The following is a 22,904-nucleotide window of genomic DNA, read 5'->3' on the forward strand; positions in this document are numbered from 1 at the left end:
TTTCTCCCTTTACACTAATTGAACCTGGGTGACCGAGTTCTCTTTAGAAACCAAAGGGCCCCTGCAGTGTGTCAGCCATCCCTCCCCAGCACAGCACAGGCATCAGTGAGGGATGGCTGCATCCTGATGCTTGTTTGCTGGCACTGCCTTGGGCCTCTGGTGTCTGATTGCCACTGGGGTCCAGCATCACCATCATTCACTTCTGGCCACGCAGTATTGCTGTGAGCTATCCTTTACATTTGATGTGGGACTCTCATGTCTGAGACCTCCTTCACAGTACATCTGCTGTGAGGACCAGTGTTTCTAACAGACTGGCTGCTACTCTGCCTCTACAGGTCTCTCCTCCTACCTGGATTTCACCAACCCCAAGGTCAGAGAGTGGTATGCGGGTCTTTTTGCATTCCCCGTTTATCAGGTTGGTTTTTATCCTTTCACACTTTCTTATTTACCTGAAAGGAGAATAAACATGGTGGATAGAACTATTCTGTTTCATTGAGTAAAAGTTGATTGGTAATGCTGGAAGGAAAAAGGCTTGGATTATGAGTTTAGTCATAGCAGAGAGGTGCCATATGTATTACTAAGTAGGTAGGAACTGCCATTTTTCATTTTTCACCTCTGTGAGAACAGACTCTACAATATTTCAAAATAATTCATGGCAGAAACATTATATATTCAAATTATTATAAAACTTTATATAAAATCATACTCTAGCTATTATTTCAAGATGATGATATATGTGAAAATATGTTAAAGCGGGCCCGGCGCGGTGGCGCAAGTGGTTAAGTCCTCGCCTTGCACGCCCGGGATCCCATATGGGCGCCGGTTCTAATCCCGGCAGCCCCGCTTCCCTTCCAGCTCCCTGCTTGTGGCCTGGGAAAGCAGTTGAGGACGGCCCAAAGCTTTGGGACCCTGCACCCGCGTGGGAGACCCGGAAGAGGCTCCTGGCTTCGGATCGGCATAGTATCGGCCCGTTGCGCTCACTTGGGGAGTGAATCATCGGATGGAAGATCTTCCTCTCTGTCTCTCCTCTCTGTATATCCGCCTTTCCAATGAAAAAATAATAAAAATAAATCTTAAAAAAAAAAAAGAAAATATGTTAAAGCAAATTATTGAAAATATGACAATAAATTGATTTTTCTAAAAAGATTTTTATAGGAACCACAGAGAAAACTAAAATGCAAAACCTGGAAAATATTTTCAACCAATTATGATGATGTTGATAATAAGGAGGAAGGGGAAGATGATGGTAACTCATACAAATGAAAAACAGCTGTGCAAGCACTGCACTAAGCACTCCATGTACATTATACCATTTGTTCCTTCCTAATAATACACTCTGAAGATGGAACTATAATTAAATATAGTCCCACAGTTGAAAAGCAAAGAGGACATGGAGAAATTATAAGTATCTACCAAGGGTCACCATCTAGTGAGTGGTGAGTCCAAGGATGGAACGCAAGTCTCTGTATGCCAAACCAAGGTCTTGATCCCTAAGCCCTAGTGTTTGGGCATGATGAATTAGGTTACTAATAAACAACTTAGAGCAGGAATAGATAGCCTTTGGGCCAAACATGGCCATACTTATTAATTTCTCCATTGTCTTGGGCTGTTTTCACAGAGATGGGTCATTGAAAATGAGACCTTATGGCCCACACAGTTGGCAAGTATCTGTTCTCTGGTCCTTAGACAAAAAGTTTGTCAATCCCTGACATTGAATGTGCTAAAGAATGACCTTAAAAAAGAAATATGACAGTTAAAGTAGCTGTTTGGGAACCACATAGCCTTGCTTATAGAAGTTTACATGTTAGGAAATGATTGAAGGTAATGAATCAAAAGAAAACATATAAGCTATTTGCAGACATTTGAAAGACTGTCATGTGGGTTAGGCAGCAAATGTGTTTTATGATCTTCCTTGAAGGCAAACTAGACTTTGTGAGAAAATGTTGCAGGAACCAGGACATAGAAATAATGGAATAAACTATGAAAAAGACTCCTTATAATTGTTACTGTTCAGTCAAATGCTGACACTAAGAATTTTACAGTAGGGATTACAGTACCCTGTTAAGTAGATGACTCAGGTGTCACTTTTGATTTGAACAATTCTACATAAAAAATAAACTACAAATCATGTTATACAGGTTTCATAGCTGTCCTGATTTCAGAGTTTTAGAGACAAATCACTGTCTCAACTCTGTGTGGTTAAGAGTTGCAGGTTGTAGATGATAGAGAGCCTGGTTGTCAACATTCACATTCTTTGCCCTAGGAGTTTCCCTGGGAGATCACAGAGTGACCTTGCCAGGCAGTATGGATTTTCATAGGCAATACAGTGCACCATTCTTTCATTTATCAGAAGATATTTACATGTAACTCCCCAGTTCTCAGGGACTGTTAAACGTGTTTGGATTTGTCAGTGAAAAAAATAGCCACAAATTCCCTGTGCTATGGAGCCCATGTTATACCATGATACAGCAATAAACATAATGCAGTTTATATATGCAGCATATGTTTATGCAGTGATAAATATAATGAATAAGTAAATGAAGTAGGAAAAAGAAAACAAATAATGCTGTCGAGTTGGTATCTTCAATGTGAGAGTATGATTATCCCCAAAATTTACTTGCTAGGGCTCTACAGACATCCTCTTCATATGGAATGACATGAATGAGCCCTCAGTATTTAGAGGGCCAGAGCAAACCATGCAGAAAAATGCTCTTCACCATGGCAACTGGGAGCACAGAGAACTACACAATATCTACGGCTTCTATCAGGTAAGATATCTAAGAAGTCAACTGGACCCACATGTCCTGCTTTTGAGGCTGCAAGTCGTTTGCTTTGTAGTAGCCATCTCTATTTCCTGATATGTCTTTTTGGACAACTGTAATGAGTCTTCTGTTGCAGCCAACACAAGATTGTTTATTGTTTCTTCTTTCCTTTGCATAATGAATGTGATGCATTACAAAATAAGGTGGGGTTAGTGATAGCATAGAAACATCTGCCTTGATGGGAACCATTAGAAAATGGCACTGGATACTACCCAAAACTTTATTGACAGAGGCAGGGTAGAAGTGCATCTGCAAGGGAGGGGGCCAGCATTATAGTACAGCATGTTAAGTTGCTGCTTGCAATGCTGGCATCCCATTTCAACTACCAGTTCAATCTGGTTAAGGCTGCTGCATTTCTGATCCAGTGTCCTGCTAATGTACTGAAGCTAAATGCCCAGAACTTGATTCAAGTCTCCCATTGGATAAGCAGGGACACGGTATTTGAGCCATCACCCCCTACCTCCCAGGATGTGTATTAGCAGAAAACTAGACTCAGAAGCAGAGCTGGTTCAAATCAGACCCTCCACTATGGGATGTGGATATCCCTAGAAGCAGTTTAGCCAGCACACTGAACCCCTTCCTATGGACTGGTATTTGCCAGAGTGAGCTGCTGGCTAGACAACAGTTTCTAGGTAATGTGGCTCACTTCTCCAACAACCACTTTCTGTAACTGCAAGCTGCTTTAATTAGAAAATTTTCTTATGTAGGTTGGGGCCAGTCATTTTTAACCTCTCTCAGTCTCAGGGTTGTTTTGGTTTGGCATGAAGATTCATCAGGTAGACTCTGTAGGTCAACAGGGTATGTGGCAGCTGGACACTAGTATCCCTTTGGGGCACTGGTTCAAGTCCCAGTTGCTCCACTTTTGATCTAGTTCCCTTTTAATGTGCCCAAGAGAGCAGTGGAAGATGACTCAATGCTCGGGCCTCTGCTACACACTTGGAAGACCCAGATGGAGCCTGGCCCAGCCCTGTTCATGAGGCTGTGTGGGGAATGAACCAACAGATAGAAGATCTCCCTTATTCTTTCACTTTTTCCTCTCTGTATATAACTCTCAAAATAAATAATTCTTTTAAAAAAACAGAAGAAACTGTCTTTCTCATTGATTGTTTCATAGATTATAGGAGAAACTAATAAAATGGCTAGCAGTAGTAAATACTAAATAAACAGCTTATTATTGTTGTACTCTTGTTTCATTGTCATTACTAATCAGATTTTCATTGTTTTAATAGAGGAATTAATGAAAATAATTTGATGGATTTATTTTAATATTTTCCATTTCACATTCCCATCTACTATTTACTTTAATAAAAAATAATGTTTATGGGGCTTGCACAGTGATTCAACTAGCTAATCCTCCACTTCAAACACCAGCATCCCATAGGGGCGCCAGTTCACGTCATGACTGCTCTGCTTCCCTTCCAGCTCCCTGCTATGGCCTAGGAAAACAGTGGAGGGTGGCCCAAAACCTTAGGATGCTGCATCTGCATGGGAAAACTACAAAAGGTTCCTGGCTTCTGGCTTTAGATCAGCTCAGCTCTGGACATTGTAGCCATTTGGGGAGTGAACCAGTAGATAGTTCTTTCTCTCTCTCCTCTCTTTAAAATAATCAAAATTTGCCTTTCCAATAACAATAAATTGTGTGTGTGTGTGTTTACTTGAAAGTCAGAGTTAGAGAGAAAAGGGGAGAGACAGAGGACAGAAGTGAAAGAGGGAGGTAGAGATCTTCTATCCACTGGTCCAATCTATAAATTGCTTCAGCAGTTGGGTCTGAACAGGCTGAACCAGGAACTCCATCATTATCTCTCATGTTGGTTGTCCTAACTACTTGGGTCATCTTCCGTTGCTTTTCCAGGCATATTAGTATAGAACAGCCAGGATTCAAACCTGCAATCATGGGATGCCAGCACCACAGGTAGAGGATTAGCCACAATGCCAGGCTCATCTACTATTTACTTTTTACATGTACATTGACTGGCTTATTGGAGATGTCTGCACAGTGCTGTAATCACTTGTGTCTTTAAAATGTTTCTGCTTTGGCCCTACAGCAAATGGCTACTGCAGAGGGACTGATTCAGCGATCTGAAGGGAAAGAGAGACCCTTTGTTCTTTCACGATCATTCTTTGCTGGATCACAGAAGTATGGTAAGGAATGGCTCACATTATCAGACTGGAAAAACACAACTAAGCTTGGCTATTTATGGTAAATACTGTACTTATGTTGTTACCTTTCTTTTCAGTAGTCATAGTCAGGCCTTTGTGCAATGAGACAGGCTACATTTAAGTCCAGTTTGATACTTGCTTCTTGTGGGAGAAATTATTGCATAGTTGGGAAAGTGACTTTAAAATTTTGTTTGCTGGGATGATCATATCTGATCCTGTCTTTTTATTTAATCAGAACCAGGAAAATATACTTTAACATGTTCCTTCAACCACCTGTTCCACTTAGCAACATAGCTTAAAATAGACCTGGCTATTCTGTGTAGTCATAGTCACTTCTGACTGGGCCTGTTTCACTAGCTAATGTAGATCTAGCTCAATTTAACCACTGTGTGGCAGGAAGGCTATTTTAAGTCTGCTGAACTTACATAACTAACTGTGAGCACAGGTTCTAGTTTGAATACAGCCCTCAGTGTATACTGGATATTATTAGGCTTCCCATTCTCCCTCTGAGAACCAGGGAGTACTTTGAAAAAAAAAATAGATTGTTATTATCTCAGAGATGATGTTCCACTAGTGTTCACCATAGCATTAGTCCTTGAAACAAATAGGAAAGTAGAGTGAGAGTAGGAGGAAAACTAAATATGTAAACATAGGCAACAATTTTAAAAGTCTTTGTTGGTATCCAGATCATAGAGTAGTCATATAAAATGGTGCCTTTATTTGCAGGAAAAATTGTTTGATATTACAGTAAGTGAAAAAAAATGCCTAAGTGTTTATATAGCACAATTTAGTAAAAAAAAAAAAAAATGTGGTGCTGGCATTGTGGTGTAGAAAGTTGCCACCTGTGTTCTGCCATTCCATGTGGACACCAGTTCAAGTTCTGGCTGTTGCTCCATTTTCAATTCAGTTCCCTGTTGGTGTGTCTGGGAAAGTAGGAGAGGAGAGCCCTGATCCTTTGGCCTCTACACCCACCTGGAATATCTAGAAGAGGCTCCTGGCTTCTCACTTAGGTCTGGTCCATCTCTGGCTGTTGTGGCCATTTTGAGGAGTAAACTGGATGGATGGAAGATCTCTCTGTCTCTCTCTCTCTCTCTCTCACTGTAGCATTTCAAATAAATAAAAAAAAAAATAGGCCTTGTATGATGGATCAGTGGCTTACTCCTCCTCTTGTAAGGGACAGTTTGAGTCCCGGCTGCCCCACTTCCAATCCAGCTCCCTGCTTAACGCCTAGGAAAGAAGCAGAGGATAATCCAAATCCTGGAGCCCCTACACACATGTGGGAGACCCAGAAGAAGCTTGTGGCACCTAGCTTTTAATCAGCTCAATTCTGGCCATTGTGGAGTAAACCAGAGGATAAAAGATCTCTCTCCATCTCTCCTCTCTGTGTGACTGTGCCTTTCAAATAAAAATAAAATAATTCTTTTAAAAATTAGCAAAAGATTCAAATAGACATCTTACCAAAGAAGGCATGGAGAAATATTCAACATCATTAGTCATTCGGGAAAATTAAAACCACAGGGAGAGATGCTTACATGTCCATTAGAGTGGCTACAGTTAAAAATACTTGTACCCCCATACATTACTCTCAAATTGTTAAGCTATTTGGGATTTTGTTAGAGTGCTTAACACACACTGAACATAAAACTAACAATTTCACTCCTGGATATTTATCCAGAGAGAAATGAAACAATATACCAAACGAAGATTTGAACACAAATGTTCCTACCACCTTTATTTACAGTATCCCAAGCCTACAGGAAGTCCCTATATTCATAAAGAGGTGAGCGGATAAATAATCTGTGATTTATCCATACTGTGGAGTACCATGAAAAGGGGTAAGCTATGACATTATGCTCAGTGAAAGGAAAGAACACTACAAACTCTATATTGTTTTCATTTATATGAAGCTGTAGAAAAACTTGGTCTATAATCATAGAAATCAAATAAATAGTCAGCTAATGTGAGGGATTATTGACTGCAAAGAAGTAGGAGGGCCCCTTACAGATATGGAAACATTCTGTGTTTCGCTGTGGTAGTGGCTACAGGGATCTGAACTGGTCCCAGCACGATGGCTCAGTGGTTAAATCCTCACCTCGCATGGGCCAAGATCCTTCGTGTCCCTGCTGTTCCTCTTCCCTTCCAGCTCCCTGCTTTTGGCCTGGGAAAGCACTCAAGGACGGCCCAAAGCCTTGGGATCCTGCACCCAAATGGAAGATCTGGGAGAAACAGATCTGGCTTCAGATCTGTTCAGTTCCAGCTATTGCAGCCACTTAGGGAGTAACCAGTGGATAGAATATCTTCCTCTCTGTTTTTCCTTCTCTCTGTATATCTGCCTTTCTAATAGAAATTAAAAATAAAGCTTTAGAAAAAACTCACAGAACTTAAACTTAAAGCAGGGATTTTCAAATGTTATATGTAAATCTGTTTCACCAAAAGTAATTTGTAAAGTTTCTTCTGCAATCATACTTTTTTTCACTTTTCAAAAATAAGCAAAATTTCAGAATATTTGCATGCATTATTTGTTTTGTGGATTTTGAAATTTTCACCTCAGAAAATCAATACAGGGTCCCAATGCAGTAGCCTAGTGGCTAAGGGCCTTGCCTTGCATGTGCCAGGATCCCATATGAGCACTGATTCATATCTCAGCGAACCTGCTTCCCATCCAGCTCCCTGCTTGTGGCCTGGGAAAGCAGTTGAGAATGGTCCAAAGCCTTGGGACCTTGCACCTGTGTAGGAGACCTGGAAGAGGCTCTGAGCTCTTGGCTTCAGATCAACACAGCTCTGTCTGTTGTGGCCACTTGGGGAGTGAATCGTCGGACAGAAGATCTTTTTCTCTGTCTCTCCTCCTCTCTGTATATCTGACTTTCCAATAAAAATAAATCTTTTTTAAAAATCTTTTAAAAAATTATTGTAGATAATCAGAATATGTTTATCTCTTTTCAAAGATTTCTTTTATTTATTTGAAAGGATGACAGAAAGAGAGAGACAGAAAGAGATCTTCTCTCTGCTGGTTCACTCCCCAAATGACCACGATGGCTCAGGCTGGGCCAAGTGGAAGCCAGGAGCCTGGAAGTCCATCCATATCTCCTGTGTGGGTGACAGAAACTCAAGTCCTTGGGATATTATTCACTGTTTTCTCAGGCACATCAGCAGAGCTGGATGGAAAGCAGAGCAGCCAGAACTTGGAACTGGTAATCTGATATGAATGCTGGTAGCTTACCCCTCTGTACCACAGTATAGGCCCCAGAATTTGTCTATCTAAGGAATCCATATTTTTTTTTAATATTTTGTATCTTACACATACGGATTCTAAATATGAAATTGAATGTGTAAGTTTATTTTTTATTTGTTTTTCTTTTTAATTTTTGTCACTGTGACCGAAGGTGCTGTGTGGACAGGTGACAACACGGCAGAATGGAGTTACCTGAAGATTTCTATCCCGATGTTACTGACTCTCAGCATTACTGGGATCTCTTTTTGTGGAGGTAAGATGAGGCCTTCCCTGGTGCTAGAAGCCAGAGAAAATTTAAAAACAAGTGGCTTTCTATCAGAGCTGATCACAAATGCCTTCTTACTGGCTGTTTTGAGCAAGGATACATGCAGGAAGGAGAAAATGGGAGTGGGTGAAGAAGGAGCAATGAGAGAAGTCAGGGTTCCCCGTGTCTTGTCTAGATTGTCCAAAAGGCAATCACATCACTTCCTCCCTCCAGTCTGTTTTCTGCTTCCTCCTCAGACACTCTTGATGACAGAGTTTCTCTTTCCCAAACAGATTTATCTTGAAAGTGAGAAAACTAGAACTACAAATAATTCCAGCTACTCCTGGTTTTCTGTAGCAGGAAAAGCCCACCAATGTTCCCTTTTGATGAGGATGTTCTTAGGGCATTGATCCATGCAGGATACCCGGACTAGGTCCTGGTCCAGGGCACAGCCTGAAATTCTCCTTCAGCCCAGGTCATTCTCATTATCTATACCTGTTCTCATTATCTTTGGCTTTTATCCTGGTTCAGCTGTCACCTTCAAAGGAAACCATTTGCCAAGCCCTCTTTCCCCAACATACGTACACACATTTAATGGGGTATATATGTCACAGCTTCTATATTTTCTGGGCTTAGAAACATGGAATGTTTCTAAGGAATGTTGATCTTGGTCTAAGGCTTCTAACTTTTTATAAGAAAAACAATGTTGCAAAAGCAGATTATCAGGTACTTCCCCACCCACCCCAGGCTGTTTTATGTTACCCCCTTCCCTTGGAAAGATGAAGTTGAATGCACTCACAGCACCTTTCCCAAGTCAGTCTCCAGGCCCTTCTTGGGCATATAAGTATCATGTATTCCAAGCCCACTTGCCTCCCCTTGGTCTCTCTTTGTCCAACCAGCTGACGTGGGTGGGTTCATAGGGAACCCAGAGGCAGAGCTACTAGTGCGTTGGTACCAGGCCGGAGCCTACCAGCCCTTCTTCCGTGGCCACGCCACCATGAATACCAAGCGGCGGGAGCCCTGGCTGTTCGGGGACAAGCATACCCGGCTCATCCGAGAAGCCATCCAGGAGCGTTATGCCCTCCTTCCCTACTGGTATTCTCTGTTCTACTGCGCCCATGTGGAGGCTCAGCCTGTGATGAGGTAAGTGTGTACCCATTCACAGCTTCCAGGGAATCAGTCTATAATGGAAGATTCCCGCAGTGAGCCACAAGTGACTTCAAGAGATCAGGAAAAGCCCAGTGTTTGATTAAGTTGTAGCCAGCTTATAGATGCTACTGTTTAGGGCAGAGAAGATCCCCGGCTGCTTTGTCACTGAGGTGTTAATATTTATTAGGAGGCATAAATAGAGATACTTCAAGAAAAAAGGAAATAACTTTGCACCAGAATTCATTCTAAACTTCAGCTCTAATTAAGCAATCAGGTGAAGAGTGCTTCCCAGGCCCAGACTTAGACTTTACCTCACCCTTAGTAGCACAAAGCCATGTCCAGTTTGAGGTGAGCATTTGTCTTACTGTGTACATGGTATTCTAGTTCAATTTTAAGACAAAGATGAAAGCCAGCTTTCTAGGCTGAAGAATGATACCCACAGATATTCATTGCACTGGTGTTCCTGGATGTGGTGAGGAGAAAAATTCAGATTCCTGAGCTATTCCTCTGAACATGCTAGGAATCTGTTGGGTAAGATCCAAGATCTTTATCTGTTAGCAGTTTCCCTGGTGAGTCTAGGCAACAATTAGGCTTTGAGACCACAGCTGTGTTGCCATTCAATAGGAAAAAGAATATATGAAGGGACCCAAAATGGTTCACAGAGAAATGGGATTAAAAGAAAAATATTTTTGTTGTGAAATTTTATTTTTGAAACTCAGGTATAGTTTTGTTTTTGTTTCTTTGTTTGTTTTTATTAATGGGCATTTTGGAAATTTTGTAACAAAGTAAACTTATCTTTTAATTTCATTTTCCATAGACTTTTTGAAGTACCAATGTAGCATTTCAAAATCCTGTGAATAAACTAAAAATAAGTTACCCTTACTAAAACAAAAATTTATTTTCCTCAGTAAATTGTATAGGAATATACAATTGTATATTGTATAGATATTAGAATTGTATAGGAATATACAGTAGAACCATTTAGTAAATATCCAGGTACATACAAGTTCAAAGTTTTATTTTTGTGAATGGAAATGCTCCTTAGATAGTTCTGTGCAACAAAGGAAGAATCCATTAACAGTTGCTCAACCTTCCAATAATATTCACAGCTTGAAAACAAGTTTTTCATTTACATAATAATGATGGGGGCAGACATTTGGCATAGTAATTAGGATGTCACTTTGAGACTCCTGCATCCTGTATCAGAGGACCTGAGTTCAACTCCTGGTTTCCAATTCCCTGCTGCTTTGTACGCCTGGAGGCAGAAGTGTTGGCTCAGTACTTAGATCCTTGCCTACCACATGGGAGACTTATGTTGAGTTCCCAATTCCTCGCTTCTCCTGGCTGTGGAGACATTTGAGAAGTGTCCCGCACACGGGAAATCTTCCTTCTGTCTCTCTGCCTTTCAAATAAATAAGAATTTTAAAAGACTGTAAGAAATTCCTAGAAAAAAGTTAAAAATAACAATGATTACATTATCCATGAGAAACAGCACAGAATTAGCATTGTGGTTAGTTTTACAAACATTCAGTTTATTTCATGCCAAACATGTCAAGCATTTGAACTTGCATGAAGTTCTCATTTTAGCTGTTAACATAATGTTTAGTGTTAAACAATCGGAGGTAAAAATTTCATGTTTTAGGGCTTCTCAGTATTTCATTGGAGCATTTCATTGAATATTTCATTGAGTTAATAGAAAGCTCTTTCACATAAGAAAATTATGACTTAGTAGTTGCTCATAAAATCTTGAATCATATGGAGAAGATTGTTAGCTCTTCGGTACTTTTACATTTTGTCAGAATAGTTATGAATTGGAAAACAAGTGGTTGATTTACAGATGCAATATCTGTTGATGATGAAATGAAAATTTGTTTTTCCTTTTCCCAGGCCTCTATGGATAGAGTTTCCTGATGAGTTAGAAACTTTTGGTGTAGAAGATGAATATATGCTAGGTGAGCATTCTTGATTAATGTTATGATAAATGTTATAATTATATTTTTGTTCTATTTTCTATCATTAAAGCACTAAGAAAAGTTCTTGGTCTCAAAAAGTTGAAAAAGAAAAAAAAAAGAAATTCCTTCACCAAAATTTTTGACTCAATAGTGGGATGTTTGTTCTATTCTGTTGTGATATTGTACTTTCCATACTATTGTTTCTCTTCAAGGAAATATATGGTCTGGTTATGGATGTAATTTAAGGGATCCTCATTCTGGATTCATTCCTTGTGAGATCACTATGAGTAAGGGGAGGCAAAAAAAAAAAAAAAAAAAAGATTAGGTGATTATAGTTAAGAACCAGAGGCGCTTATTTCTTGTGTGTTAATAGGAATTTTTTGGCTTGACCTCTGCTTTAATAAATATTAACCATTAAGTATCTGGAAGCTTATTGCCTAAGGAACAAGAGTCGTGAAGCCAAACTAAACATAGAGTTGCCAGAGTTGCCCAAAGTGTAATCTCATTTCTAAACAGCAAAAAACCCTGTAATGTAAGCAAAAAGGGCAGTTCTTTAAGGCTCTATTTATTATTAGATCACTCCTAAGTGATCCAAAGTTGCTCCAGAGAAACTTTTTTGACCCCCTTCTTACTTCCTTGAACCCAGTCTATCCTCCCTACTCAACATTATATCACTTTCATTCCATTTTTTTACCTTTTTTGTGTTTGTCTCAACTCTTATTTGTAATTACTTAAAATTTTTTTTGAAAAATAAAAAATAAAAAAACAAAGAAAAAAAATTGATGGAGCCAATGCCATGGCTCAACAGGTTAATCCTCCACTTGCAAGTGAGTATCAGCATCCTATACGAGCGCTGGTCCCAGCTCCACCTCCCAACCAGCTCCCTGCTTATGACCTAGGAAAGCAGTTGAAGATGGCTTAAGTGCCTGGGACCCTGCACCCCTGTGGGAGATCTGGAATAGACTCCTGGTTCCTGGCTCCTGGCTTCTGGCTCCTGGCTTTAGACTGGCTCGGCTGTTGCCATTGCAACTACTTGAGGAATGAAATAGCAGATGGACAGCTTTTCCTCTGTCTCTCCTTCTCTCTCTAAATCTGCCTTCAAGTAAAGAGAAATAAATCTTAGAAGAAAAAAATAAAACATTTGAGAGGCAGAGTTACAGAGAAGGGAGGGAGGAAGAGAGAGAAAAAGAGGGAGAGGGAGAAAGAGAGATCATCCTTCTAGTTCACTCCCCAAGTTGCTACAACAACAAGAGTTGAGCCAGACTGAAGCTAGACACCAGAAATGTAATCTGTGTCTCCATCGGTGGCAGTGCCCCAGCACTGGGCCATCCTGCACTATTTTCCCTGGAGCATTGGCAGGGAGATGAAAGGGAAAGGGAGCCAACAATTGAACCAGTACTCGTGTAGGATGTCAGTGTCCCACTTTACCACAATCCCAGCCTCTGTAATTACTTTAAAAAAAAAATTTATTTTACTTACTTTAAAAGTAGAGTTATAGAGAAAGAGGGAGGGGCATGTAAGGAAAAAGAGAAAGATCTTCCATCTGCTGATTCATTCCCCAAGTGGATGTAATGGATAGGGCTGGGGTGCCGAGGTCAAAGCAAAAGTGATCATTTAGCTGCCTCTAAGATAACTAGCCACCCATCTGATGATAACTGTCCAAGCAAAAGACCCAATATCCCTGTTTATCACTCTTCTGGATAGCAGTGGTGGGATCCCCAACAGCAGCGTCTTTTATAGCCCACATGAAGTTCCTGGAGAGGGGCCTGCATGCTTTCAGGCTGTTGGCACGCTACCAGTTACACACAAGCTGAGTCTGCAACAGACTATCAGGTTCTCTCCCAGGATCCTTATTTGCTGTACATGGATTAATGGTAGCATCGTCACTGCTTACTAAGAGTGCATCTCTTGGATGTTAATTGGTCCAACTCACCACAGAGCCTAGCATACTAAACAGGGTTCACATGCAGTCTTAAAAACCACAGTAGTCCTCAGTGTTTACAGACCTCTTCTTCTTATTTTAGGAAGTGCTTTACTAGTTCATCCAGTCACAGAGCCAGAAGCTACTGAGGTGAATGTGTTTCTGCCAGGATCAGATGAGGTAATGGATGCCAACAACTCTACATGTATTGTCTCTGTGGGGCTTTCCAATACCATGGAAATGGGATTGAAGGTGTTTGTTTTGGTACAAAAAAGTATAATTTTTTCGTAGTTTTTTCATAGTACATATTTCCATGAGTTGTTTGAAGATCCTGCACAGCTGTCATTCCTTCATTTGTTTAACTTCTGCATCATGCAGTTGTGAACAGAACTGATGCTGTGGAACTGATGATTCTTTCAAGTTGCTGACCTCCTCAGGGGACAAGAAACTTAATGGAGACGTGGAAGAAAGTAATGACTCCCAGATTGATCAGAATGGCTTCTAAAAACCAATTATTTTCACTTTTCTTTGAAAAACAGTAGACAGGATGTCAGAGGAAGATCCTGTACCTGCTGGTTCACTCCCTCGAACTATTTGCAGCAGCCAGAGCTGGGCCAGGCCAGGAGCCAGGAGCTTCACCTGGATCTCTCACGTGGGTGGCAGGGACCCAAGTACTTGAGCTATCACCTGCTGTTAGAAGCTGTGGATGCATGGAATGCATGATTACGCAGCGGCTGTCCACAGTTTCCCCTTCTGACAGTCCTTTGCTGTCATCAGCTTACACTGGCCAGATCTGGTAGGAACATGCACAGTACCATGAATTCTCCCTCTCTCAAAGTGCTGCTGTTTTCTCTTCTTTATCAAGCCTAGGCTTTACCCTTAAACAGGCCAGCTCCGGGCAAGAGCACTTCTGTGATGCTGCTCGGTAGTCTTCTTTTTCTAGGTTAGCATCTACTCACTGACTTCATTGTGCCTATAAGGTTTCTATTGAGCAAAACTAATTGCATAGGGACCTTCTATTTTAGTTTACTCAAATGAGCAGAGCACACCTTAATGCTGTCAACCACTTTAAAAAAAAAACTGTATTTATTTTTATTGGAAAGGCAAATTTACAGAGAGAGAAGGAGACACAGAGAAAAAGATTTTTCATCTGCTGGTTCACTCTGCAAGTGACCACAGCAGTAGGAGCTGAGACAATCCAAGGCCAAGAGCTTCTTCCATGTCTTCTGCATGGGTACAGAGTCCCAAGGCTTTGGGCCATCCTCTCCTGCTTTCCCAGGCCACAAGCAGAGAACTGGAAGATAAGTGAAGCAGCCAGAACATAAACCAGTGCCCTTATGAGATCCTGGTGGTTACAAGGTGTGGATTTAGCATTTAGGCCACCATGCCAGGCCCAACCACTCTTTTTAAAACACACTTTAAAATATTTACCACTGTCTCTGGGTTCAAGGGGCTTGCTGAATTCATATTGTAGAAAACGTTTCTTGTATTTTTTTTTTGTTATATGTGTATGTATATATTTAAAAGGCAAAGATGGGAAGAGAGAAACTGAATCTCTCCATGGTTCACCTGGTTCCCTTCCCAGACAACAGCTGAGGCTGGGCAAAGCTGAAGCCAGGAGCTGTCTGAGTCTTCCACATGGGAGGCAGGGACTCAGGTATTTGAGCCTTCATTTGTTGCTCCAAGGCCACATTATCAGGGAGCTGGAAAGGAAACAGAGTAACCAGGACACCCATATATGATGTGGGCGTTCCAAGTGGCAGCTTAACATGCTGGTCTGCCACAACATTCATCCCTCCTTAGGTACATTAATGCTTGCCAAATCTGATTAGGTTTTGGCCTCCATGATGTATATGCTGTCTTCACATCCATTTGATTTGGATGGGATCCACTCATGGGTGAATGATAGGATTATCAGACACCAAATGAGGACAGTCATCATTGGGATAGTTAATCAGGGATGTCCACTTTAAACATGCCATCTTTTTTTTTATTGATTACATTGCATTATGTGACACAGTTTTATAGGCAGTGGGATTTCCCCCTCCCTTCCCCAAAACCCGCCCCCCCATGGTGGGTTCTTCCGCCCCCCCCCCATGGTGGATTCTTCCACCTTGTTACATTACCACAGTTCAAATTCAGTTGAGATTCCTTCATTGCAAGCATCTACAAAGCATATTGTCCAGATAAGTTCAGCAGTTCCTTGGGGAGACCATCTCTGGTCTGAAGGTAGAGCTGACAGAGTATCATCCCAATCAATTAAAAGCCCCAACATTACATCAGTAACAATTTACAACGTAATGGAATTAGTTGACATGGTATTGTGTAACCAGCAAAACATGCCATCTTGATATAGTTCCTGAGGTAGTAAGATTACTTCAAACCCTGTAGGTGCAGAAACCACCTGTCTGTGCTACATATAAACATCAACTAACCTCTGTTCCATAGCCAAGGTAGTTCTGCAAGAGGAGAGGAGTGCAGGCAGATGGCTGTTCGCGGTGGCGCAAGTGGTTAAAGGTCCTCGCCTTGCACGCCCGGGATCCCATATGGGTGCAGGTTCTAATCCCGGCAGCCCCGCTGCTGGTTCACTCCCCAGTTAGCTGCAGTGGCTATGTTGATCCAGGCCAAAGCTAGGAGCATCTTCCATGTCTCACATAATGGGTACAGGGCTGAAGGACTTGGGCCGTCCTCCACTGCTTTGCCTATTAGCAGGGAGCTGGATGGGAAGTGCAACTAGGGTATGAACCGGCACCCATATGGGATGCCAAGACTGCAACCAACAGCTTAACCTGTATGCCACAATATTGACCTCTTCTAATGGTATTTTAAAGACTTAACTCATCAAATTACTTTGTGGGTCCTTTTTAGGACCTCAGGAATTAATCTAGATTTCCATCCAAATCTGTTTTCTGCTCTAATGGTTTACTTTTCTCCAGCTTTGTGATTTATTTCCTTGCAATGTGCTTTCCTTCCTGTGCTGCTGGTCACCACCTCTGTTATGAACTAGGAACATTTAACTTCTGTAAGGCAAGTGGACTACAAGATCCCTGAGGGTAGGAGCCAGGTCCATTTTGAGTGCTGGACCTTCAGTGAGAGGGTCAGTAAATTACCCTGGAATGGACAGAGGGACAAACAAATGTTAAACCAAAGAGTCACAATCTTTTGAGATCATCTTAAAAGCTTATGTTCTGGGCCCGGCGCGGTGGCGCAGTGGTTAAGGTCCTCGCCTTGCACGCCCTGCCTGGGATCCCATATGGGCGCTGGTTCTATCCCGGCAGCCCCGCTTCCCTTCCAGCTCCCTGCCTGTGGCCCAGGAAAGCAGTCGAGGACGGCCCAAAGCTTTGGGACCCTGCACCCGCGTGGGAGACCCAGAAGAGGCTCCTAGCTTCGGACCGGTATAGCATCGGCCCGTTGCGCTCACTTGGGGAGTGAATCATCGGACGGAAGATCTTCCTCTCTATGTATCTCTCCTCTCTGTATATCTGCCTTTCCAATAAAAAAATAATAAAAATAAATCTTAAAAAAAAAAAAGCTTATGTTCTGGGCCCTGCACAATAGCGTAGCTGTTGAAGTCCTTGCCCTGAATGCACCGGATCCCATATGGGCGCCAGTTTGTACCCTGGCGGCTCCACGTCCCATCCAGCTCCCTGCTTGTGGCCTGGGAAAGCAGTCGAGGACAGCCCAAAACTTTGGGATGCTGCATCCTAGTGGGAGACCTGGAGGAGGGTCCTGGCTCCTGGCTTCGGACTGACTCAGCTCCAGCCATTGTCACCACTTGGGGAGTAAACCGTCGGACAGAAGATCTTCCTCTCTGTCTCTCTTCCTCTGTATATCTGACTTTCCAATAAAAATAAATAAATCTTTTTTTAAAAAAAGTTTATGTTCTTTCTGACATCTGTCCAAGGTTTAGGGTAAAACTATGCTCCATCATCTTATGTGAAGGCCAAGCATGTGGGGTTTGCTGAGTTGTCACCTGGGGTGCTCATGCTCTCTTTTTCTCTGGGCTGTCTTACACTCTAGGTCTGGTATGACTCCAAGACATTTGCTCAGTGGAAAGGAGGACATACTGTAAAGATCCCAGTAGCCTTGGACACTGTAAGTTATTTTTACCACTTGGGCAAGCATTCCTCTCAACTATGTAAACAATATCAAAAGGAAACCAAAAAAAATTTTTAAATGCAAGGAAAGAAAGAGTTTAAAGGTCACACATTTCTCTGGTTAATGGATCAGAAGCAAAACAGCCAGGATTCAAATCAACACTTCTGTTATGGGAGTTAACATCACACGCGGCAGCTTAATTCATTGTACCACAATGCTGGCCCCAAGAATCTCGTATGATGAAATATTTGGAAATTCTGCTTTCAAATTTTCTGTGCAAATACACCTGCCCTGACAGCACTACTGTGTCACAGATACCGGTGTTTCAACGAGGTGGGAGTGTGGTCCCAATGAAAACGACTGTGGGGAAATCCACGGGTTGGATGACTCATTCTCCATATGCACTCCGAGTGGCTCTAAGCACCAAGGTATTAGAAAATCTAGTATCCTTGTTATGTCTGTCTGTCTGTGTGTGCATGACAGCATGTAAACAGAGTGTATCTCATTTGTGAGTTAGGTGTCTAATGTTTCTCTACTAGTAATGGTCTTAAATCTCCCTGAATCCCTGTCCACATCCAGCTGATTTTCATTGCCTGGAATTTTTATGTTGAGACTTTTATTTTTGCTACTATTTAGGTAAAAAATATATATATATTCATACTGTGTCTGTGCCACAATAAATAAATCTGCACCTTTCCTACTTAAGTCCTGTATACAGAAACACTGCCTGTTGACAGGATCATCGATGGCAAAAGCCTTAGAACATCCAAAAGCTTGTAGTCCTGCCTAAGACACAAAAACTGAATTTTTTTTTTCACATTTTATTATTATTGCTATCATTTTATGATACAGTTCCATATTCCCTTATCCGCTCCCAAATTCCCTCCCCCCCACCTAGTTCCTTTATATCATTACTAACATATAGTTCTTCATACTCAGTCATATGTTCATCGTTGCGGGCATGGACAATGGCAGAGAGTCCATAATCCCATTGTCAAAATATAATATAAACACTTTCACTGTAAGTCCATCTTTGTCTGGAAACAGAAATACATACCACACTGCATCCTCACATCTGGATGTTAGTCTCCATTACATAACTACTGTACATTCCCTTAAATGAAAAGTCATGATACAAAATCAACAATAGAAAGAAAAATAGAAATTTACAGTGCCATCAACTTAAATGACATGTTACTAGATTTAACAGTCTCCATTACACAGCTACTATACATTCCCTTAAATGAAGAGCCACAAAACAAACTCAGCATCCAAGAGAAAAAAGAAATTAACAACACCAAGAAGTTAAACAACATGCATTAAATGTCTAATGTGTAGCTGAAGAAGTGAAACTCAAGAACCTTCTTGAAGAAAATGATGCCACTGCATGATCTACGAGTCATTGAATGATTTAATCAGAAGAAAGTGTTTTGAAGAGATGAAACCAACAGAAAACAACAAAACCCATGTGATATAGTTTCCACTGATCTTTGTTGGAGTATGTCTCCTCCCGACGATAAACAGATAGGTTTTGTTTTTTAATCCAGTCTACTAATCTATGATGTTTGATTGAGCTTAAGCCATTTACATTCTGAGTTAAATATATATAGGTGGTACTTTGGTCCTGTCATTTTAGGAATGGGTTGTTCATTGATTTAGTCTTCTGTTGTCACAAAAACTGAATTTCAAACAGCATCACAATGTACATGATTTAAACAGCGTATGAAAAAAAATTCATACATTTGAGCCAGTGTGGTAGTATAGCTAGCTAATCCTCTGCTTGCAGCCCTTGTATCCCACATGGTTGCTGGTATGTGTCCCTGCTTATGGCCTGGGAAAGCAACAGAGGATGACTCAGGTCCTTAGGCCACTGAACCCACTAGGGAAACTCAAAGAAACTTCTGGCTTCAGATTGGCTCATCTTCAACCATCAGATCCATTTTGTAGAATGAAGCAGTGGATAAAGATCTCTGTCTCTCATTGTCTTTCTATAAATTCTGCCTTTCAAATAAAGTTAATAAGTACATTTTTTAAAAAATCACATCAAATTAAGTACAAAAATTTCCACACCATCTATATGAAATGCCAAGAATTATTCTGAAGGAACTCTGGAGATCTGTGAAAGAGAGGAAAGCAGGCATGTCTCCTGGGCCTGTGTGGGTGTGCTCTTCAGTTTGGTGTTAGTTACTGCTGGACTGTAAGTTTGTTGCAGCTGTGGCTAAGACTTGAAATCCAGTGTTGGGTGAAAGGGTGCCTGAGTCCATGCACCAATGCAAAGATGCTGACCACACCCAATGACCTCTGTTGTCATCAGGCAGCTTGGGCCCCTCATCTCCTTGGGTAAAGCCAGGAAGAACACACAACTGATTTGTCCTTTGGAGATCTTTTTTTTTTTTTTAATTATGTTTACATAGTTGATCAGGGTGGGAAGAATCAAGAGTTAGAGGAAAGTGGGTGAGACCATTGTTTTCACATTTTTTTTTTCTTCTTCCTGTGTCTGGGGGCAGGGGGAAGGTAAAGGGAGAAGCCACACCCAGCCTTCCTACCACCTCAGCACTGGGAATGGGGAACAGCCACCCCGTATCATCCCAGGTCCCCAATGTGAAGCATTCTATGAGGGTTCTGCTTAGGTGGTTTTGATAGTTCTAAAATGCTATCGATTTCACCAATCCAAGGATGAGGAAATCCTTCCAAGGCTGACATAGTCCACCTCAGAGTCTCCATTTGCCCAGTTATTTGCTGTCAACACTTGGCTGGGCTAGTGGTCCCATTTGTTCTGCCCTTCCTTCCTCTGCTATGGTACCAGATGTTCTCTACAGGATGCAATGGCCTGCCACATCCTCCATGTACATCAGGATATGCTTCCCACTGCCCTGTCTTAGCCACTGAGAAGGTCCAGTTCTGACATATGTACTCAACAGTCAGTCAGCTGATCCTACCATGCTCCCTATGGTTGGAGTTCTAGGTCCAGCAATTCAGTTGGGGGATCCCCAAAGACACTTCATCTGAGGTGATCCAAGACCTGACCCTTGTGTGTGCTTGCTAGTATGGGGCCTGACTCAGTCCAGCACCCTTATCAGCCTACACTGGGAGTGACCTTTTAAGCCAAGCAAGACAGGCTCTTCTGTCCATTTACTCAAATACAACACAGAACCAAAGACACACTCTTCCTGTTATATTAATATTTTATATTAATACTTATTCTTATATCCTACAATAAGTAAGCTATAAATTTTTTCCCCTGTGTTTCACTGAAGCATATCTTCTTGGGCCAAATTATTGGCCTTAGCACCATGTGAGACTCCAGAAATGTAAGGAACTATAGAACCATAGCACGTCCAGCACTGCCAATAGCAGTGACTACCATATACAGGCTATGATGTTGACAGGCAAAAGAGTCCTTCTACAGTGAGTAGGAACCAGATACCACTGTCTAAATGGAAGATCTTCTATGAACGGTGGATGTCATCTTTCATTTATTGATTTTTTTTTTCCAGAGTGGGCAACTTCAGTTTTTTGGCTTTGTCACGTTGATTATGAGATGGTGTTGTCAGGGAAGCCACCTACTGTACTGAGTGTACTTGTCAGTTTAAATGTCTTCCCACAGGGCTTCCTCCTTTCAGCTACCTCTAGGTTCCCTCTCTGTCTATTAATGATATTTCATTATCTACTATTTTATTACTGCTTTGTGCATCTTGAATATTAACTTTCTGTTCAATAAAATTTTTCACAAGATTTTTTTTAAATTCCATTATTTCTGCTTAGGGACTGATGCTCTTTTTCTAGAAGTTTATGTAAGCACATTATCTTCCCAGGGTTCTGCAGTGGGTGAGCTGTACCTAGATGATGGCCATTCATTCCAGTACCTCCAGCAGAAGCAATTCTTACATCGGAAGTTTTCATTCTGTTCCAGTGTTTTGAGCAATAGGTAATGCCAGATAGTGAAGATATGTGCTTTTAAAAATAAATTGGGCTATCTTTTGGACATCCTAAGATGCATGGCAGACATTCTTTAAGGTACTATTTAAATAAATGAATCACTCTAGCATGAATCATCACTCCCTTCCTGACTCTACCTTCGTTTGGCCACCTTGGCAGGTGGAGTCCCCTCTTCTCATCTCTTCCTCCTGGTTAGGACAACTCCAGGAATTATGCCACTGTAGGAACAGATGGGAGGAAACCTCACGAGGCTGTGGGTGTTGACCTGGGGACTGGCCTAAACCCCATCCCTCTCTTTCTCCTAATCCCACTTGTATCCATTCCAGTTGTGCTGACAAAAGGGGTCATTATCCCAGCAAGTGTGTCGTGGAGCGGATCTTGGTGTTGGGCCTCAGGAAGGAGCCGTCTTTAGTGACCACCCATTCTCCTGGTGAGGAAACAGTTCTGCCCTACTTCCCCAGTTGCTTTTGTGGAAACAGAAAAGCATCTACTTCCAAAAGCTTTGCCCCAGCAGAGTTTGTGCTTCCTGAACAAAGTCAAATATACCAGCTCTGGAGAGAAGGAAGCCACCTTGCTTTTCTTCATGAATTGGACTTTCTGCTCACTGTGAATCTTTTTCTAAGGGAAATTGTTTGGGGTTTAAAATAATATTGCAAACTTTCTGCATATTTTTTGAAACTGTAGATGTCTGAAGCCGCTAAGAATCCTAAACTTGTATTTACAGAGTATGAAAGGGTGTGAGGACAGAATTTATATCCTTCCTTAGCTACTGAATTTCTTGGACTAGTCACTTTTTTCCTTCCAGTTTCTTTTCAACCAATTTTTAACTATGACATGTTTAATGCTTTTTAAAAATCTTAAGGAATTTCATGGATAAAAAAACATACTAATTTGGATTCTCCTAAGTAGGATACACGGTTTTATGAAAGAGTCAAAAAACCCATTTCAGATTCAGAGAAAATACTTTCCCCCTTAGGTAGTCCTCATACATTTCCTGTTTTGTTGTTACGTAGGTAGTCAAGGTCAGCCTGTGCCTTTTACGTACTGTGCCACAACATCCACCCTGAGCCTGGAGAAGCTCTCGCTGAGTGTCGGAGCTGACTGGAAGGTCCACATCCAGTGAGGACTTACGCCTGGCGATGCCATCGGGGAGCTTGCCTGCACCTTTCTGTGAGACTTCCACTGCCATCTAACCTAATCCCAGGCTCAAGATCATTTTTCCTCAGCCACCAGTGAACTAATGCACCATAAATTCCAGATTTTAAAATTTTATATCTTAAGATGTACTAGCAATATTCTTGTGTCAGACCCCAGGCCACCTGAAAACATTGACAGAGTTCAGAAGTCTTCTGTTGCTTCTTGGGAACCAATCCTCTCCCCAACCCCC

General features: G+C 41.5%; 1 protein-coding gene across 1 annotated transcript in view; it reads left to right on the forward strand.

Moving 5' to 3' along the window:
- GANC (glucosidase alpha, neutral C) overlaps window positions 1-22,640 on the forward strand; it is a 53,924-nt gene extending 31,284 nt beyond the window's left edge. Inside the window, exons 13-24 of the mRNA XM_040970107.1 lie at window positions 336-415; window positions 2,625-2,768; window positions 4,868-4,964; window positions 8,366-8,467; window positions 9,358-9,601; window positions 11,495-11,559; window positions 13,584-13,660; window positions 17,501-17,575; window positions 17,893-18,006; window positions 21,394-21,506; window positions 21,844-21,947; window positions 22,531-22,640. Of these exons, the coding sequence (XP_040826041.1) occupies window positions 336-415; window positions 2,625-2,768; window positions 4,868-4,964; window positions 8,366-8,467; window positions 9,358-9,601; window positions 11,495-11,559; window positions 13,584-13,660; window positions 17,501-17,575; window positions 17,893-18,006; window positions 21,394-21,506; window positions 21,844-21,947; window positions 22,531-22,640 (1,325 nt within the window). The remainder of the gene's footprint in view (window positions 1-335; window positions 416-2,624; window positions 2,769-4,867; window positions 4,965-8,365; window positions 8,468-9,357; window positions 9,602-11,494; window positions 11,560-13,583; window positions 13,661-17,500; window positions 17,576-17,892; window positions 18,007-21,393; window positions 21,507-21,843; window positions 21,948-22,530) is intronic.
- The last annotated feature ends 264 nt before the right edge of the window (window positions 22,641-22,904 follow it).

Source organism: Ochotona curzoniae, unplaced genomic scaffold (assembly GCF_017591425.1).
Source record: "Ochotona curzoniae isolate NIBS_2020 unplaced genomic scaffold, NIBS_Ocur_1.0 scaffold_4701, whole genome shotgun sequence".
Classification (NCBI taxonomy): Eukaryota; Metazoa; Chordata; class Mammalia; order Lagomorpha; family Ochotonidae; genus Ochotona; species Ochotona curzoniae.